This window comes from Saimiri boliviensis, chromosome 21 (assembly GCF_048565385.1).
Source record: "Saimiri boliviensis isolate mSaiBol1 chromosome 21, mSaiBol1.pri, whole genome shotgun sequence".
Taxonomy (NCBI): domain Eukaryota; kingdom Metazoa; phylum Chordata; class Mammalia; order Primates; family Cebidae; genus Saimiri; species Saimiri boliviensis.
In genome coordinates, this window is record NC_133469.1 from 15,258,386 (window position 1) to 15,273,925 (window position 15,540).

General features: G+C 35.2%; 1 protein-coding gene across 35 annotated transcripts in view; it reads left to right on the forward strand.

Annotated features, from left to right (window-relative positions):
* The window catches only part of RBFOX2 (RNA binding fox-1 homolog 2), a 284,620-nt gene that overhangs the window by 241,107 nt on the left and 27,973 nt on the right, over positions 1–15,540 (forward strand). For 18 of the 35 annotated variants that reach the window (XM_074390852.1, XM_074390854.1, XM_039463133.2 and 15 more), the window contains 3 exons: positions 1,057–1,203; positions 3,629–3,682; positions 14,133–14,225. In XM_074390852.1, the coding sequence (XP_074246953.1) occupies positions 1,057–1,203; positions 3,629–3,682; positions 14,133–14,225 (294 nt within the window). The remainder of the gene's footprint in view (positions 1–1,056; positions 1,204–3,628; positions 3,683–14,132; positions 14,226–15,540) is intronic. The other 17 variants (XM_074390853.1, XM_074390855.1, XM_039463118.2 and 14 more) reach the window with 3 other exon arrangements.

Sequence of the window (15,540 nt, forward strand, 5' to 3'; positions counted from 1 at the left end):
GTACCTGAGCACTCGAAGAGGTTGTTTAGTTCACTGTTTTCCAGTCCTCAGGCTGTGACCTCTTAGTGGGTTATAAATTCAATTTACTGGCTTATGCTAGGTAAGAAAAACGAAAACAAACGAGAAAATACCAGAGTGTAGGCACATACAGTAACTGTCCTGTCTTGAAACATTGATTTCTGCATGTGATTCTTATGTGCGTTTGTAAGCATATTGGGTTACCATGCACAACCCATGGAAATGAGTTCAAAAAGTTAAAAAAAAAAAAAAGAAATTAAAAAAATAAATAAACACATACCCACACTCATCCACAGCTCTTTAACTGTGGATATGTACAAATCTTGCATTTTTCTGTGGAGTAGCAGATAAGTCAAGGTCTCTCAAAGCCTTTTCCATCTAAATGCACTTTGCTCTGGGCTACAGTAGAAGGATGGTTTCCCCGGTACTAAAGTAAGCTGGGATTGCATAATCTAGGGAGGAGAGCTTCTTCAGTTGTTGCTGGGTTTCTCCTCTCCATAAAAATAATATAATATTTTAGTAACATAGTAATAATACTAGAGTTAATAGAGGGAATGAAATAGAAGAATATTCCCTTACTTCATTTCTTTGAGAGAGCCCGAGATAATAGACCAAAAAATGCAGTGACCTCCATAACTAAGTACAGCAGATTCTCTATTTTCCAAACAGAAATATCTTGGAAATAGAAAGTCCTACAAAGAGTCTACAAATAAAGGAACTTTCTTTGTATCTAGTTGCATTATCCTCATGTATCTCCATGTGATCTTGGGCAAGTCACTTAGTACTTCTGTGTTTATTATCTCCCATTTTACTAGCGTACTATAAATACTCAAAACACCAACAGTTTGTTTGTAGACAGTAGCATTAAGAGCATTAATAACATCTTTGTGCTGGTGGTGGTGTTTTCTTTGAAGGGACAACTGTAAGTTTTGCTTAAACATACCCTGTTTGGAGATGGTTACTGTGGGGAGATAACTTTAATTATTTTAAAGTAATTATATTTATTTTTTATACATTATTATTTATTTCTTTGCTTAGCAGACAGAAGGTGGAGCACAGACAGATGGCCAGCAGTCACAGACACAAAGTAGTGAAAATTCAGAGAGTAAATCTACCCCGAAACGGCTGCATGTCTCTAATATTCCTTTCCGCTTCCGGGACCCTGACCTCCGGCAGATGTTTGGGGTAAGTCTCTGAAGTCTCTTTATGGATTTTACAATTAAAGTAGATTTTAATCCCCCAGATGTGTTATTAGTCATTATTACTTTGGGATTAAACGACAAATAGATTGAGAAAGATCCTGAGGTAAATCAGTTTTGTTTTTTTTTTTTAATTTCATTAGGATAGCTGCCTAGTACTTTATTAGAAAAGCAAATCTTCTTTAAGCCTTGGTTGTGGCCGCTGCATGGTGACAAGACACTGGGGCAAAATTTGGTCATTTATAGCTGACTACCTGGATGTGTTTTCCACACTAAAGAGAAGGCCAGAGTTGAGATTTAATGATGTTCTTGAAGTACTTGAAGAACTTTTACACAGAAAATGATAACCACATATTTTCCATTTCTTCAGAGAAGAGAACAAGAGAAAATAAAGGTCAGCGTAACAGACTTGGGTTACACAGAAGAAACTTCTAGGGACCATGAGTTATTAGGTTCTCTACTGAACTATCAGAGCTAACATAGAATCTTAGTCTCTGAAGGCCTGTAAGAATAGACAACATTCTCATCCGTCAGAGGTGTGTTTTCTCTTGAGTCAGAAAAATAGTGTCCATTGCAGATCTGCCTTAGTGATTTATTGAAATGTATTGTGCCCTTCTCATAAGGCATAAAGTGCAAAAGAAGTAATTTTTTCCTTACCAGAGATGCAGAGTTGCTTTATTTTTTTCCCACATTGTGACTCTATTACTTAGAAGAACAGTAACATTGGTAAAGAGCGGGTATTCCATGCTCCATTTCATTAGGTTCATAAACTTGACGGATAGCTTCTTTTAGCCTCATTTTCCTTAACCATAAAAGAATGTGATCCTTACTCTAGAGGGATATTACAAGAATGCATTAGAAAATATAAAACAAACTCCAAAGCACCATACAAATACTAGTTTTATAGGATAAGCATAAATGCCCTTCCATCCAAAATAAGACATTTTCCGTTTTTCATGATTTTTTTAGTTAAACCAAATCAATATGTCTTACTGTAGAAAACTTGGGTTATTAATACAAGTTTTTTGATAAAGATAGTAATGATTCAGTCCAACGGAACAGCATGATTTTTGTTTTGCTCTATTTTTCAGTTTTTTTCACATTTCCCAAAGTCAGGTTTGAAATCCAAGTGAAGTAAATAATCAGGTATGACTCTAATACTCAGAGGGAAATATGAGCCAAAAAAGATATCTGGAAATTGTCTGTATATAACTTCAATTCATTTCATTTAAGCATCGATTAAAACAGTTTTGTCTTTTTTTATACATACTTCCTCCCTACATAATTAATGTATTTCTTGTAACCCCTCTACACAGCTATTTAGCTACCTAACAATAGAGTTTAGGCTTTGTGTCTTTAGTTTTTGTTTGCTTTTCTGAATGTTAAAATATTTAAAGAATTAATAAAGAAAGCTGTTGTTTTAAAATATTCTTGATGTTTATTTTCAGGATATTTAAATGGTGACTAGCACGTAGCCTATAGAAGTGGTAGCACAGATAGATATTGACTTGGATAGTTGTTCATAATCTATTGCCAAGTTAAAAAATAAAAGCAGTATATGCTTTGGGAGGCTGAGGTGGGTGCATCACTTGAAGTCAGGAGTTTGAGACCAGCCTGGTCAACATGGTGAAACCGCATCTCTACTAAAAACACAAAAATTAGCTGGCTGTGGTGGTGGGTACCTGTAATCCCAGCTACTTGGGAGGCTGCACCAGGAGAATAGCTTGAACCCAGGAGGTAGAGGTAACAGTGAGCCAAGAGTGCGCCACTGCACTCCAGCCGTGGAGACAGAACAAGACTCCCCCTTTTTTTTTTTTTTTTTAAATCAATATATAGAATATATCTGATGTCAATTGTTACTTATCTCTACATGCCTGAGGGAAAGCCTGGAATGCTGTGTACTAAAACATTGCGATGGTAGGATTGCAGATGGTCTTTATTTTCTGTTTTCCCTTTTCCTTTTTGTTTTTATTTACTGCTTTTTATATAGTGAATATACTTTGCTGGTATAAAAACAGGAGGGGAACAGCTTCCTATAGTATATTATTCTACTTACTAGACTTTAAATTTGAGACTTTTAAAAAATAAGAGATATAGTTAGGAAAATTCCAACTTCTTGTCCTCATGAAGTATCTAATGGGCTAACACTGTAAATATCTTTGGACAACACAATTCCACACATAGAGGTGGATAATTGCCTGAGTGAGTGAAGTGAGAAAAAGAGAAACTGTCAACTCGGTGATGAGGAAAAATCAGAACCTGATATTGGAACTTACCAACAAATACAAACATAGAAGTTAAATAAGTAGTTAACAGAAGAAGAAAAATAAACTATTCCCATTTCAGAAGAGAACAAAATATCTGGATAAAAACCTGACCATAAGTAAATATTTTTATTTTTATCTCTGCAGCAGTTTGGCAAAATCCTAGATGTAGAAATAATCTTTAATGAACGAGGCTCTAAGGTAAGCTCCATTTCAGTATCAAGTGTGCTTGATTTCTTTTTGAGTTTTGTGTTCTTTTAAATAGCAAGTATTCAGAAAACATAAGCTGTTTTCAAGCCGGCATAAAAGTATCCTAAGTATCCACCTTGGGTTAGATTATCTCTAAAAATAAGCTACCACATGGCCAAACTTTATTCTGGTACTTATATGGGGGTAGGGGAGGTGATAAAGTAAGACGCAGAGAAGCTTGAGGGGAGAGTGGGACGTAAAGAACACAGGATGTAGGAGATGACAGTTCTTTATGAGCCTTAACTTTGGCCTCAGCTTTCTCTGTTTAAAGGAAGAGTGCGAAGACTAAAAAAGGTGAAATTCTTTGAGAATTCTGTTCTGAATTCTATCAGAACAATTCAGCCAAAATTCAACTTCAAAACAGCATACTTAGAACAAATTTAATGTTTTGGTTATTCAGTTAACGTGCAGTCTTTTTTGAAAATTGTGACACAACTTAAATACAGTGAGCAGTAACTGAGGAATTCACTATGAATTGATTTCCTCCTTTAAATTCTACCCAGATAGGCAGTCCTCAGGTTGCAGAGTCACCTAAATCACACATACAGTGAGTTAAATTTTTTTGCATCAGAATGAAAGTAGTAAGTGTGTACTTTTATGTGTGTGTTAAATATGTTCTATCTAAGAACTGAAATTTTTAATTAAAATTTATTTCTCCTATTAGGCTGGGCACTGTGGCTAACGCCTGTAATCCCAGCACTTTGAGAGGCCTAGGTCAGGGGATCACGTGAGGTCAGGAGTTCGAGACCAGCCTGGCCAACATGGTGAAACCCCATCTCTACTAAGAATACAGAAATTAGCCTAGCATGGTGGCATATGCTTGTAATCCCAGCTACTTGGGAGGCTGAAGCAGGAGAATCACTTGAACCCAGGAGGCAGAGGTTACAGTAAACCGAGATCGCATCACTGCACTCCAGCCTGGGTGACAGAGCAAGACTGTTTCAAAACAAACAAAAAATTATTTCCCCTATTTGCTATTTTAAATTCCCGATCTATATGAATTAGAATTTCCACGCATTAAAAGAAGCAGCAATGTTTTTAGGAACAAGGGAATGGCAAAGTCTTACAGTGGTGGTGTGAAAAAAATGGAAAAATTTGATGAATTGAATTTTTGGACGTTTTACTTGAGAGTTTTCTCACTGCTCATTACATGCAATACATTCTCCCGAAACCATTAGCTACAGCCAAGCCTATAAATATTTACCTTGCTGTTGCTACTTTCATTTGTTAGGTGAGAGCCATTTTTTTAGTTAATTTTCATTTGGTCATCTCTACTGAATTTTGAAAATAGCTTTTGGCTATGGTTAAATCTCTTAAACATGTAATTTGAGGGAAAGCTAAATAAAGCCAATAAATGAGCCAATATTTACCTCTCCCATTTGATACTCCAAATTTACCATACTTTGGGAATTGATAACAGAGTGGTATATACCTCCTGCCCCCATCTGTACACATAAAAATGTATGTGCTGTTTTAATGCTACTTATTATTATTCCCTTCCTTTGTAGAATATATCAACACTAAAAGTGTTTAATTCTGACTATAACAATTATTTGTTAATTATTAAAGAGGTAATTATACTCTAAGCTTCCAGTTTTCAGTTAAAACAAAAACGATTAATATGCCTATACAGAACTTTCTCCAGCACTAGGTAAGTATTTTTTAAAGTGAAGTCTATTCAGACTGCAACCAGTAAAACTATGCCTGTAATTTTTCTCACAATGGATTTCTGTTCCTTTGTTGCATTGTTTGTGTTTATTTTGTGTGATCCTTCTTGCTGCAAGGTGGGAAAATGACAGTGGTTTAGAGATAAGAAGCACATGAGTGTAAAATAAATATGTGGAGATTATTGACCACTCTGGAAACTACTATCTGAAGTAGTAGTTTTAAATATTTTAAGTTGTAAACGTATGCACTTAAAATATTCTTAACTAGAGTCTAACAACTAGAAGGCCAATGTTGTTTCATCAGGGATTAAGGACTTGCTCCTTACCAAGAAAATAATTTATTTGAATTATTGTGAAGCAAAGGAAATTGATCTTTCTTAAGGCTTCTTTCATTGGCTTTAAGGATTTGGGTGCTACCTTTTTTTTTTTTTTTGGTGGGGGGGAGCAGCATCTCGCTGTATTGCCCTGGCTAGAGTGCAGTGGTGCAAACTTGGCTAACTGCAACCTCTCTCCTGGGTTCAAGCGATTCTTGTGCCTTAGCCTCCTGAGTAGCTGGGATTACAAGCACACACCACCATGCCCGGCTAGTTTTTTTGTATTTTTAGTCCAGACAGGGTTTTGCCATGTTGGCCAGGCAGGTCTCAAAACTCCTGGTCTCAAGTGATCTGCTTGCTTTGGGCTTCCAAAGTGCTGGGATTACAGGTGTGAGCCACTGCATCCTGGCTCCACATTTTTAAAAATTTGCCTGATCCAATTACTTCTCCCATGTAATTTTCATTTGAAAGTAATGACATGAGCTTTCTCTTTGGGAAATCTAAAAGCATAGGCTGCTTCTGTCAGCTTGATGCTGTGCCCTCACTGCCCCATTTTTCTTTGGGCTGCTAAAGGGTGCACAGGCTATGTACTAATTGGTAAATGTTTTAAAAACAAAGTACAGAATTAAGATTGCCCTGAATCTGCCCTCAAGGACTGATACAAAACCTTGTTTTCGTCCTTCCAAGCTTTCTTAACTGCTTCCAAAAGTTCTTTCCTGGAATGGGTGCCCTTGGAATTGTTCTGAGGCTCCTAATAGAGATTTATTTTGGAATCAAAACACATAGATGCCTCCTCTGGGATCTACCTAAAATAAATTAATGAGCACTTTTCATTTTATGAATTAAGTTTAGTTTCTTATTCCTTTTATACGTTTGGGATTGACTGTAAAATTACAGCATATTTTGAAAAGAACCAGAGAAAAGGAGGCTTTATATAGTTTTATTGTTTAAGAGTTGCTCTAACTTTTAAACAGAGTGCTTTTCTGTACAGAAATTAGCTTTATTGAATTTTTTTAGAAAAACTTATCACAAAATAACTATAAGATAGCAATACTTACATGTAAAACAGTGTTTAATCAAATTGTTCCAAAACAAAAAGCAACTGTTTACCGTATCTTATTTTATATAATAAGACTGTCACCCAGGGTTATAGAATATACCCATTTGAAAATATAAGTAAACATTGTTCCACTGCCATGCTCATGCTCTCCTTATTTGCCAGTATTCTTTTTCCAGCTTGCCTTTAGAACAGAATTACTCTATAGTAGTTTTTCCTTTGTTGTTGACCTTATTTTTTCCTTTTTTCTTCTTTTACCTTCATAGTCTAGATTTGGCTTACCTAGATTATAGAATGAATATACATCATATTCATGTACACACATGCATACATACATATTTTAATTATTTCATGTGAATTTTAGTCTTTTTACTTCCTATTCTTTTGTAGAACACATAGAATCACCTGTTATTTAAGTTTCTTTGATTAACTGAAGCAGAGATAGACTAGCCTTTTGAAAATGTACTAGTAAGATATATGATGGAAAATAGTACTCCTGCCAAAAATTAACTAATTTATTCAAATAGAATCTAGAAAATTATTATATGAGTTAATATAGCTTTATTAATTCTCTAAAATTCACCAGTAATGACAGATTATTAATGCAAATAATAATGCCTAGAGTGACCTTATATCCTGGCTTATCTAGGATAGCCCCAATTTATACCTATTATTTTAGCATAATTTTTTTTTAATTTTATTTTTTTTATTTTAGCATAATTATTAATAAATGACCCCTTTCTCCCTCAGAGTGTACCAGTTTGAATGATAAACTATTGTTTACTCTCCTTATATATCCTTTGGGTATCAGCTTAAAACGTACTCTTTCAAAAGGAAAACATGATGCTTAATGAAAAGTATAAAGAAAAAAATACATAGTTTATTAAAGAGAAAAATTGTTCACTACTGATTCTCATGTATACTTTGAGTCTATTTTCTCATATAGAATCTTAAAACATAACCTTAAATGGTCACCTAGTTCAACCTCCTGTATTCTTGACCTTGCATTCTCTGCTAGAAATTTTCAGTGATTAAGAACTTGTTTTCAAAATGTTCCTTTGTGGATCAGACTTTCTGCCATCGTGTTCACCATCATTTAGCCACGTAATAGTTTTTGGTGGTTATTATCAAGCTTATCAAATAAAGAAATACACAGATTGTAACATTTACATTTTCTATAAGTTTTTGCCAGAATACTTTGGTATATCGTCTCTTGAAAGGGTATATATTGAAATGCTGAATATGTTGAAGCTGTTCAGCTCTTCAGATAGTGCTAATTATTAAGTCCACTAAAAGACAACAAACATTATACAGCCCAGCAATAAGTACTGAGATTTCTAGCAATTTTTTTTTCTTTTTTTTAAATTGATAGATATTAGATGTACATATTTTCACGGTATGTGTGATAATCTAATAATCTAATACATTCATATAATTAGAGTAATTGGAATAGCCATCGCCTTAAAAATTTATCTTTAGGAACATTCTAGTTATTCTAGCAAATATCTACTTACCATGTTCTCATTACTTCTCTCAGGTGGATTTCTGGAGTAATGGAGATCGAGGTTTAGGTTAGGCTTAAGTTTAGGCTGTAGTTAGAGGAGATAAAACTTCTATTTCAATTCCTTAGACACGAGTAATTTGCTGTAATGTTTTGCTTATTACCATGGCCTTTAATTCCATGCAAAGGGAAATTATTTATTTCTTTCAAAACATTATTAAATTACTTTTTTGGAAGTCACACTAAGTAGGCCTTTGTGACTTTCAGTAAAACTTGGTAGGTAATATCGAAGTGAAATGGTTTTTTTAATCATATTTAAAACTGAATTAACAGTGCATGTGTTTCCGAGGGGCTTATTTTTTTTTCTTTTGTTACCATTAGATGGGCTTTATTTTTATTTTTATTTTTTATTTGTTTTTTAATTTCGGTGTTCTGGCCATACCCAGGAGATCCGTCTGCTTTTGATTTCTCCCTTAAAAGTTACATGGTAAATTTTCTTTCTCATTCTTCTGAGATCGAAAAATTAAAAAATTACACAAATTTTAATAATATTTTTACAATGTTCATTCTATTGCTTGTTATTTATTGCAGTCTGAGGCCAGACTAAAAAGGTGACAGTTACTTGGCTCTTGTATGTCCTCAATGATAAATGGATGTCAAGGCAGGCTATGAAATTGCTGTCACATTTTGTAGAAGTTTTAACTAAAACCATACACCTCATAAATACACCATTCTTCAATTTCTAGAAGTCAGCTAAGATACCTGGCAAATCATTATTGTAACACTGGTGTATTTAAATGTTTAATATAGAAGGACTTTTGAGGACTGAGAACTTGGAGGAGTGTAAATTATAGAGATCTGCATTGCCTAGTACAGTGGTCACATTTAGCACTTGAAATGTGGAGAGTTTAAACTGAGGTATGCCTGTAAGGGTAAGAATGGACTCCAGGCCGGGCGCGGTGGCTCAAGCTTGTAATCCCAGCACTTTGGGAGGCCGAGGCGGGTGGATCACGAGGTCGAGAGATCGAGACCATCCTGGTCAACATGGTGAAACCCCGTCTCTACTAAAAATACAAAAAATTAGCTGGGCATGGTGGCGCGTGCCTATAATCCCAGCTACTCAGGAGGCTGAGGCAGGAGAATTGCCTGAACCCAGGAGGCGGAGGTTGCGGTGAGCCGAGATCGCGCCATTGCACTCCAGCCTGGGTAACAAGAGCGAAACTCCGTCTCAAAAAAAAAAAAAGAATGGACTCCAGATTTCAGAATTAGCACAAAAAAAGAGTATTAAGCATCTCACTAATAATGTTTTAATATTGATACCATATTGAAATGTTAATGTGTGTATATATTGGATTAAATAAAATACATTGTCAAAATTAATTTCACCTGTTTCTACTTTTTAAATGTGGTTATTAGAAAATTTTAAACTATATATGTGGCTTATATTTCTGTCTATAGTGCTGGTGTAGACAAACATGTCAAAATCATTTTTTAATTAAAAATTAAAGTTTACTTTTTTAAAACCTGGTTTTATTAATGGGAATATAGATAACAAAAATTCTCCATCTGTTTACATAGCTGAAATACTTCTCTTGTTCAGAATTTGAGATTAGATTATATAGTCTATTTGTTATGTATGTTATACCTGTGTAGACAGGTTCAGTGTTTGATAGGTTATATGATCATTTGGAAGCTGTTCTAAGGAAAATATTTTAGATTTATACATAATTTTACTAACTTGTTTTTTCAAAGCAAGAGATCAGAATGACCAACTTAATGTCAATTAGAGTTCTAAGAGTGAAGTGACAAAATATGAGTTCATGTAAACAAACTTTTCTGCTGATAACTTTTAAACCTGGGTAATCTGTGAACATCTTTAGCAGTTTCTGGTGCCTTTTCTAAAATGCTAAATTTTATTGAAGAAATAGCATATTCTAAAAATGTTTTAAGATTTGAGTTCATGTTGGCAGGGCATGGTGGCTCACCCCTGTATTGCAGCACTTTGGGAGGCTGAGGTGGGCAGATCACCTGAGGTCAGGAGTTCAAGACCAGCCTGGCCAGCATGGCGAAACCTTGTCTCTACTAAAAATACAAAAATTAGTGGGATGTGATGGCATGCACCTATAGTCCCAGCTACTGGGGAGGCTGGGGCAGGGGAATCACTTGAACTCAGTAGGTGGAGGTTACAGTGAACCAAGATAGTGCCATTGCACTCCAGCCTGGGCCACAGAGTAAGACTCTGTCTCGGGAAAAGAAAAAAAAAAAAAAAAAAGATTTGAGTTTGTGCTATTGAAACTAAATTGTGAATGTGATAAGGAAGTACGAAGTTGGGGTTGATGGAAAGTCACCTGTTTAAAGTTTAAATGTGAGAGCAAAGTATTTAAGAATAGTACTTAAAAAAATTGTAGTCATACCTCTCACCTTCCTAATCATGGACTTTAATTCTGAAGTATGTATTAATTCCCTATGGCTTCTGAACAAATTACCACAAATTGGGTGGCTGAAGGCCACACATTTATTATCTTCCAGCTCTGGAGGTCAGAAGTCCAAAATGAGTCTCAGAAGGCTAAAATAAGTTCCTTCAAGAGGCTCTAAGGGATCATCTGTTTTCTTACCTTTTCTAACTTCTAGAGGCCGCCCACATTTCTTGGACTATAGCTCCCTTGTGTCTTCAGAGCTAGCAGTGGCCAGTCAAGTCTTTGTCAGACTGCTTTACTCTGATTCTGTCTCTCCTTTGACTGCTTTTCACTTACAAGCACAGTACAGTGGCCATGTTGGGCCACTGTATTACATTGGCCCCAACTGGATAATCCAGGATAATCTCTCTATCTCAAGATCATTAACTTAATCACATCTGCAAAATCCCTTTTGCCACGTAAGGTAGCATATTCACTGGCTCTGGGGATTAGGACGTGGACAACTTCGGGAAGCCATTATTCCGCCTATTGCAAGGTCTGTTTATCTTCAAAGCAAATAAAGAAATCCTCTTACCTTTATGTTTTATATTAAAGAGTCCCAAGGCATCAACAAGGCCTTCTTCCTCCTGTCACCCCAGGGAAAAGATGCTTATAAAGATTGCTTTATTTATATATTTTTGGTATCTTTATTACCATTTCCTTTGGTGTATAAGCACCTTTCTTTATAAAACACTTTAAAAACATTTGGGAGGGATAACCTGGGGAGAAATGCCAGATACAGGTGATGGGGCGGAAGGCAGCAGACCACACTGCCACGTGTGTACCTGTGCAACAATCCTGCATGTTCTTCACATGTACCCCAAACCTAAAATGCAATAAAATATATTTTTTAAAAAGTAAGTGAAATTTTGTTCCAGAATGTTAAAGTCATTATTGAGAAAATCCTGTGCAAGCAGACATTAATGTTAAACGTCATTTGCTGACTCTAAAATTTCAGTGCTCATTATACCACCTTCCATTCTTTTGGATGCAGTTATTGTGTCACTAATTTTCTTTCAACACGTTCAAGAAAAGAAAGTTATAGAAGATACTTAGCAATTAGATTTGGGGGAAAAAAAATAAAGGATTTTCGGACTAGTACAGTTTAGTAAATAGAATACTGAACTGAGATTTGAAAAGGCCTAGGCTTTTCTCACCATTATCTGTATATCCTTGGGTACTTAATCTCAGTTTGGCTTAGTTTCTTTACCTTCAAAATGAAGCCAACATATCTATTCTTTTTACTTCATGGTTGTATTTAAGAAGACAAACAAGTATGTATATTTGTATGTGGGTGTGTAGATATAGATAGTCATAATGCTACTATCAAAAACTCAGGTCTTGGTTTTCATATAACTTAATAGTAATCCAACTATTAATTACAATGTATTAATTTAACATAAGTCATAAAATGTTTACTTTTTTAAAACCTTGTTTTATTAATAGGAATATAGATAACAAAAATGATTGTGAGGATCAGTTGGAATACAGCCAAAAATGCTTTTAAAGTATGATATTAAAACTCATCACTCTCTGTGAACTTTCTTTAAAAGTTTGACTTTCCTATTGGGGGACTCACCAGGATTAGAGGACTGGCAGCTTATCTTTAGCAGGTGCTATTGTAGATGACAAATGGTATAACTAATTATTAATGGGCCCTTTTATACCTTGTGGTGTCAAAGTGGCTATAAATGTTGATACCAAAATTTCATTTATGAAAATAATGTTTCTGTTGATATTTTCAACAAATTACACATTCTATAGGCGAGTATTAACTGAAGTAGTATTTCATCCCAAGCAACGTACATTTTAAATTTTCTATCAGCTTAGCATTGCGCTTTCAAGAGTATTTGTGATGTCCAAATTGGGAGTAGAGATCAGCCATTGGAATTCTCCAAAACGCCACCCACCCACATAATCAGTTAGAATGTTGAGTTATCAGATCCTTCAGAACAATAGAGTTGCTTTTATAAAATCTTATTGAGCAATGCACATTGTTTACCATGTCAGTTAAGAACATGTTGTATGTAGAGAGAAATGTGCTCATGTTGTTAAGCAGCTAGGCAGAACTTCGGTTAAAATTGAAGGGTTCTGGGTTGTCCTACAGTGGAATATTCAAAAAATGATAGCAGGACAGTGAAGTTATTGGCAAATGAAGACTTTGCAGAAAATCCTAATACTACTTTGCAGATATAAATAGCATGGAAATTAATTGTAAAATTATAGCTGCAAAGTAGAACTGTAAGAACAAAGCACCTAGAATGAAGTTAATATGATGTTTTATGAAAGTCATATAAGTCTATAGTAAATGTTACTTGTGTTAAAATTGGTAGTACATGAACAAAGGAGTGAAGTTAGTCAACTCCCGGTCTCCTGATTTGTCTATTTAATGAATTAAAGTTCCACTCCATTTTTGTAGTATCTTGCAAGGAACAAGTAAATTAATCCTGACTCATTGTACCAGCTGCATTGCTGTTTTCCGATATTCTTTTTCTACGAATATTCTTTTTCTGTGAACCAATGTCACTAATGTAGATCTCATTCCCATTGCCCATTAATTGTTTTTTTCCTCTATATATAAAAAATTACTACTACATTTAATAGCAGACATAAATATCAATAAATGTATAATTTAGGCAAATTTGGGTTAGCAGTTTTCTGAAATTCAGTTGAACATATTTTTACACTAAGTGCCAATCTGGTCATTTAAAATGGGCATTTAAGAAAAGTTATAATTGACCACTGTTATAGTGATGTTTTTATTTGCTTAGAACATAAATGCTCTCCTCTTCCATACCCAGTACATACAGAATTATACATTGACTATGTCCTAAATTATCCTGTTCCCAAAGAAATTAATAGTGATGTACGCAACAGCAGCGAGGAGCTAAAATGATTAGACCTACTTTAAAAAAAATCTCATTATGCAATGTTGAACCTGAATATCAGATTTCATGTAGCAGTTACTGGGAAATAATAGATTTGGGATGTCAGAGAGTCAATTTAATTAAGTATTTTTTAATATTACATAAAGGGGCATGTGCATTAAATTAATAACATGAATTGAGAGAGAAAGGTAGGACATTAAAAAATCTTCAGATTCTTGGTCGAGTAGTTTGACCCGAGTAACTCTGTGCCTTAATTTTGGTCTGGCCTCATGTGCTCTATGTTTTATTTTATTGTTACATTGCTGTTAATTATTATTATTATTACAGTTCTTTATTCTTTTATTGGATTTAATTTCCCTTTACAAATATGCATGGACCAAAAATGTGACTTTGGGAGACTATTGCTGAGTTGTTGCTGATGTCAGTTTCACACTATGATATTTTTTCTCTATTTACCAAGAGATCAGTATTTCAATGTAACGATGTGCATGTTTTCCCCCCTTCTCCCGCTGCATGCAGGGATTCGGGTTCGTAACTTTCGAGAATAGTGCTGATGCAGACAGGGCCAGGGAGAAATTACACGGCACCGTGGTAGAGGGCCGTAAAATCGAGGTGCATGTCTTTAATAATTCAATTTCTGGTTTATATTTTTATTCCTCTTTTTTCGTATTGCCTCACTTATTTCACATTTGGAACCCTGTCTTGTGTGTGCGCGTGCACATGTATGTGTGTTTGTATCTCTGTCTTCTTCACCTTCTTGCACTAAAATGTATAAAAGTAACACTTCTGTCGTCCTCCCTCCTCATTTATTGGTTGTTTGGGGGTTTTAATTTTGACTGTGTGTGTGTGTGTGTGTTTCATTTCTGTTTTTCCTCCAAAATATTCATCCTTCTGCTTTCTTGATTTTTTTCCTTTGCTTCAGTTTGCGAGACTCTGAATTCCTGTCATCAGGCCTAAGCAAAACTAATGTTTAAATTGTTAAAACTATCCAATTTATAACACTGTGTTCTATAATGAATCAAGGGGCCAGCCAATATCCTCTCTCTCGGGAGGCCAGTTTGCCTCTATGTGCGCATGATAAGCACGGAATAGAAGATTCTAGAGATTGCGGGGAGGGAGGAAAAAATCCAAAACTCATGTAGTTTTTAAATATATCTAAAACCAAGAATTTTGATAGCTAAATTTCTATGGATAAAATTCTTAAACAGAGGGTTTGATGGCTGGCTGGCGAATGTACTGTGATTACGACTAAGTCTACCACCTGGTATTCACCAGCCCATTTTGTTAACACATCGAAGGTTAACTGGCTCCTTTCCCCTTTCCCAATTTTTAAAAGTATTAAATGTAAAAGCCACCATTTTGAGTAAGATGTCTGCATATTTTGCTTTTTTTCCCCTCCTTTCCAATGGTTTAGCATTTAGGGCCCTTCACTTGACTCACTCTTTCCATGGTAACTATACACAATGCTGGCGATGGTGCCCGTTGGCGGTAAGTGAAACAAAAGCACTAGAGAAGAAGCTTTTAAAACTGTAATTACAAAACAATTAAATAAGAAAGAAAAAGTCCATCTGCCATCTCACATTAACACTACAAAATGTGATTTGACTTGTTGTTCCTCTTCTTTTTCCTTTCCCCCTTTTATTTTCAATGCTGTTGAGTAATGCCGCCTGGATTTTGGATGTACATATTGTTTTGTAGCAGTCTGAGCTGTTTGATTACTGACTTCATGGTGATTTTTTTCCCCTTGCACATCTTACTCAGAGTTACTGAACTCCAGTTTGGCTGGTTTTATTAATGCACTTCCTGCCCCTACTTCCTTCCCTACTTTTCCTGTTTCCCAAACCCCTGTTTGTAGCTCTGACTGTTCTTTCTTTGCCCGTTACACCCTTCCTGGCTTTCTGTCTTCTTTTTCCCTACCTTATTCTCT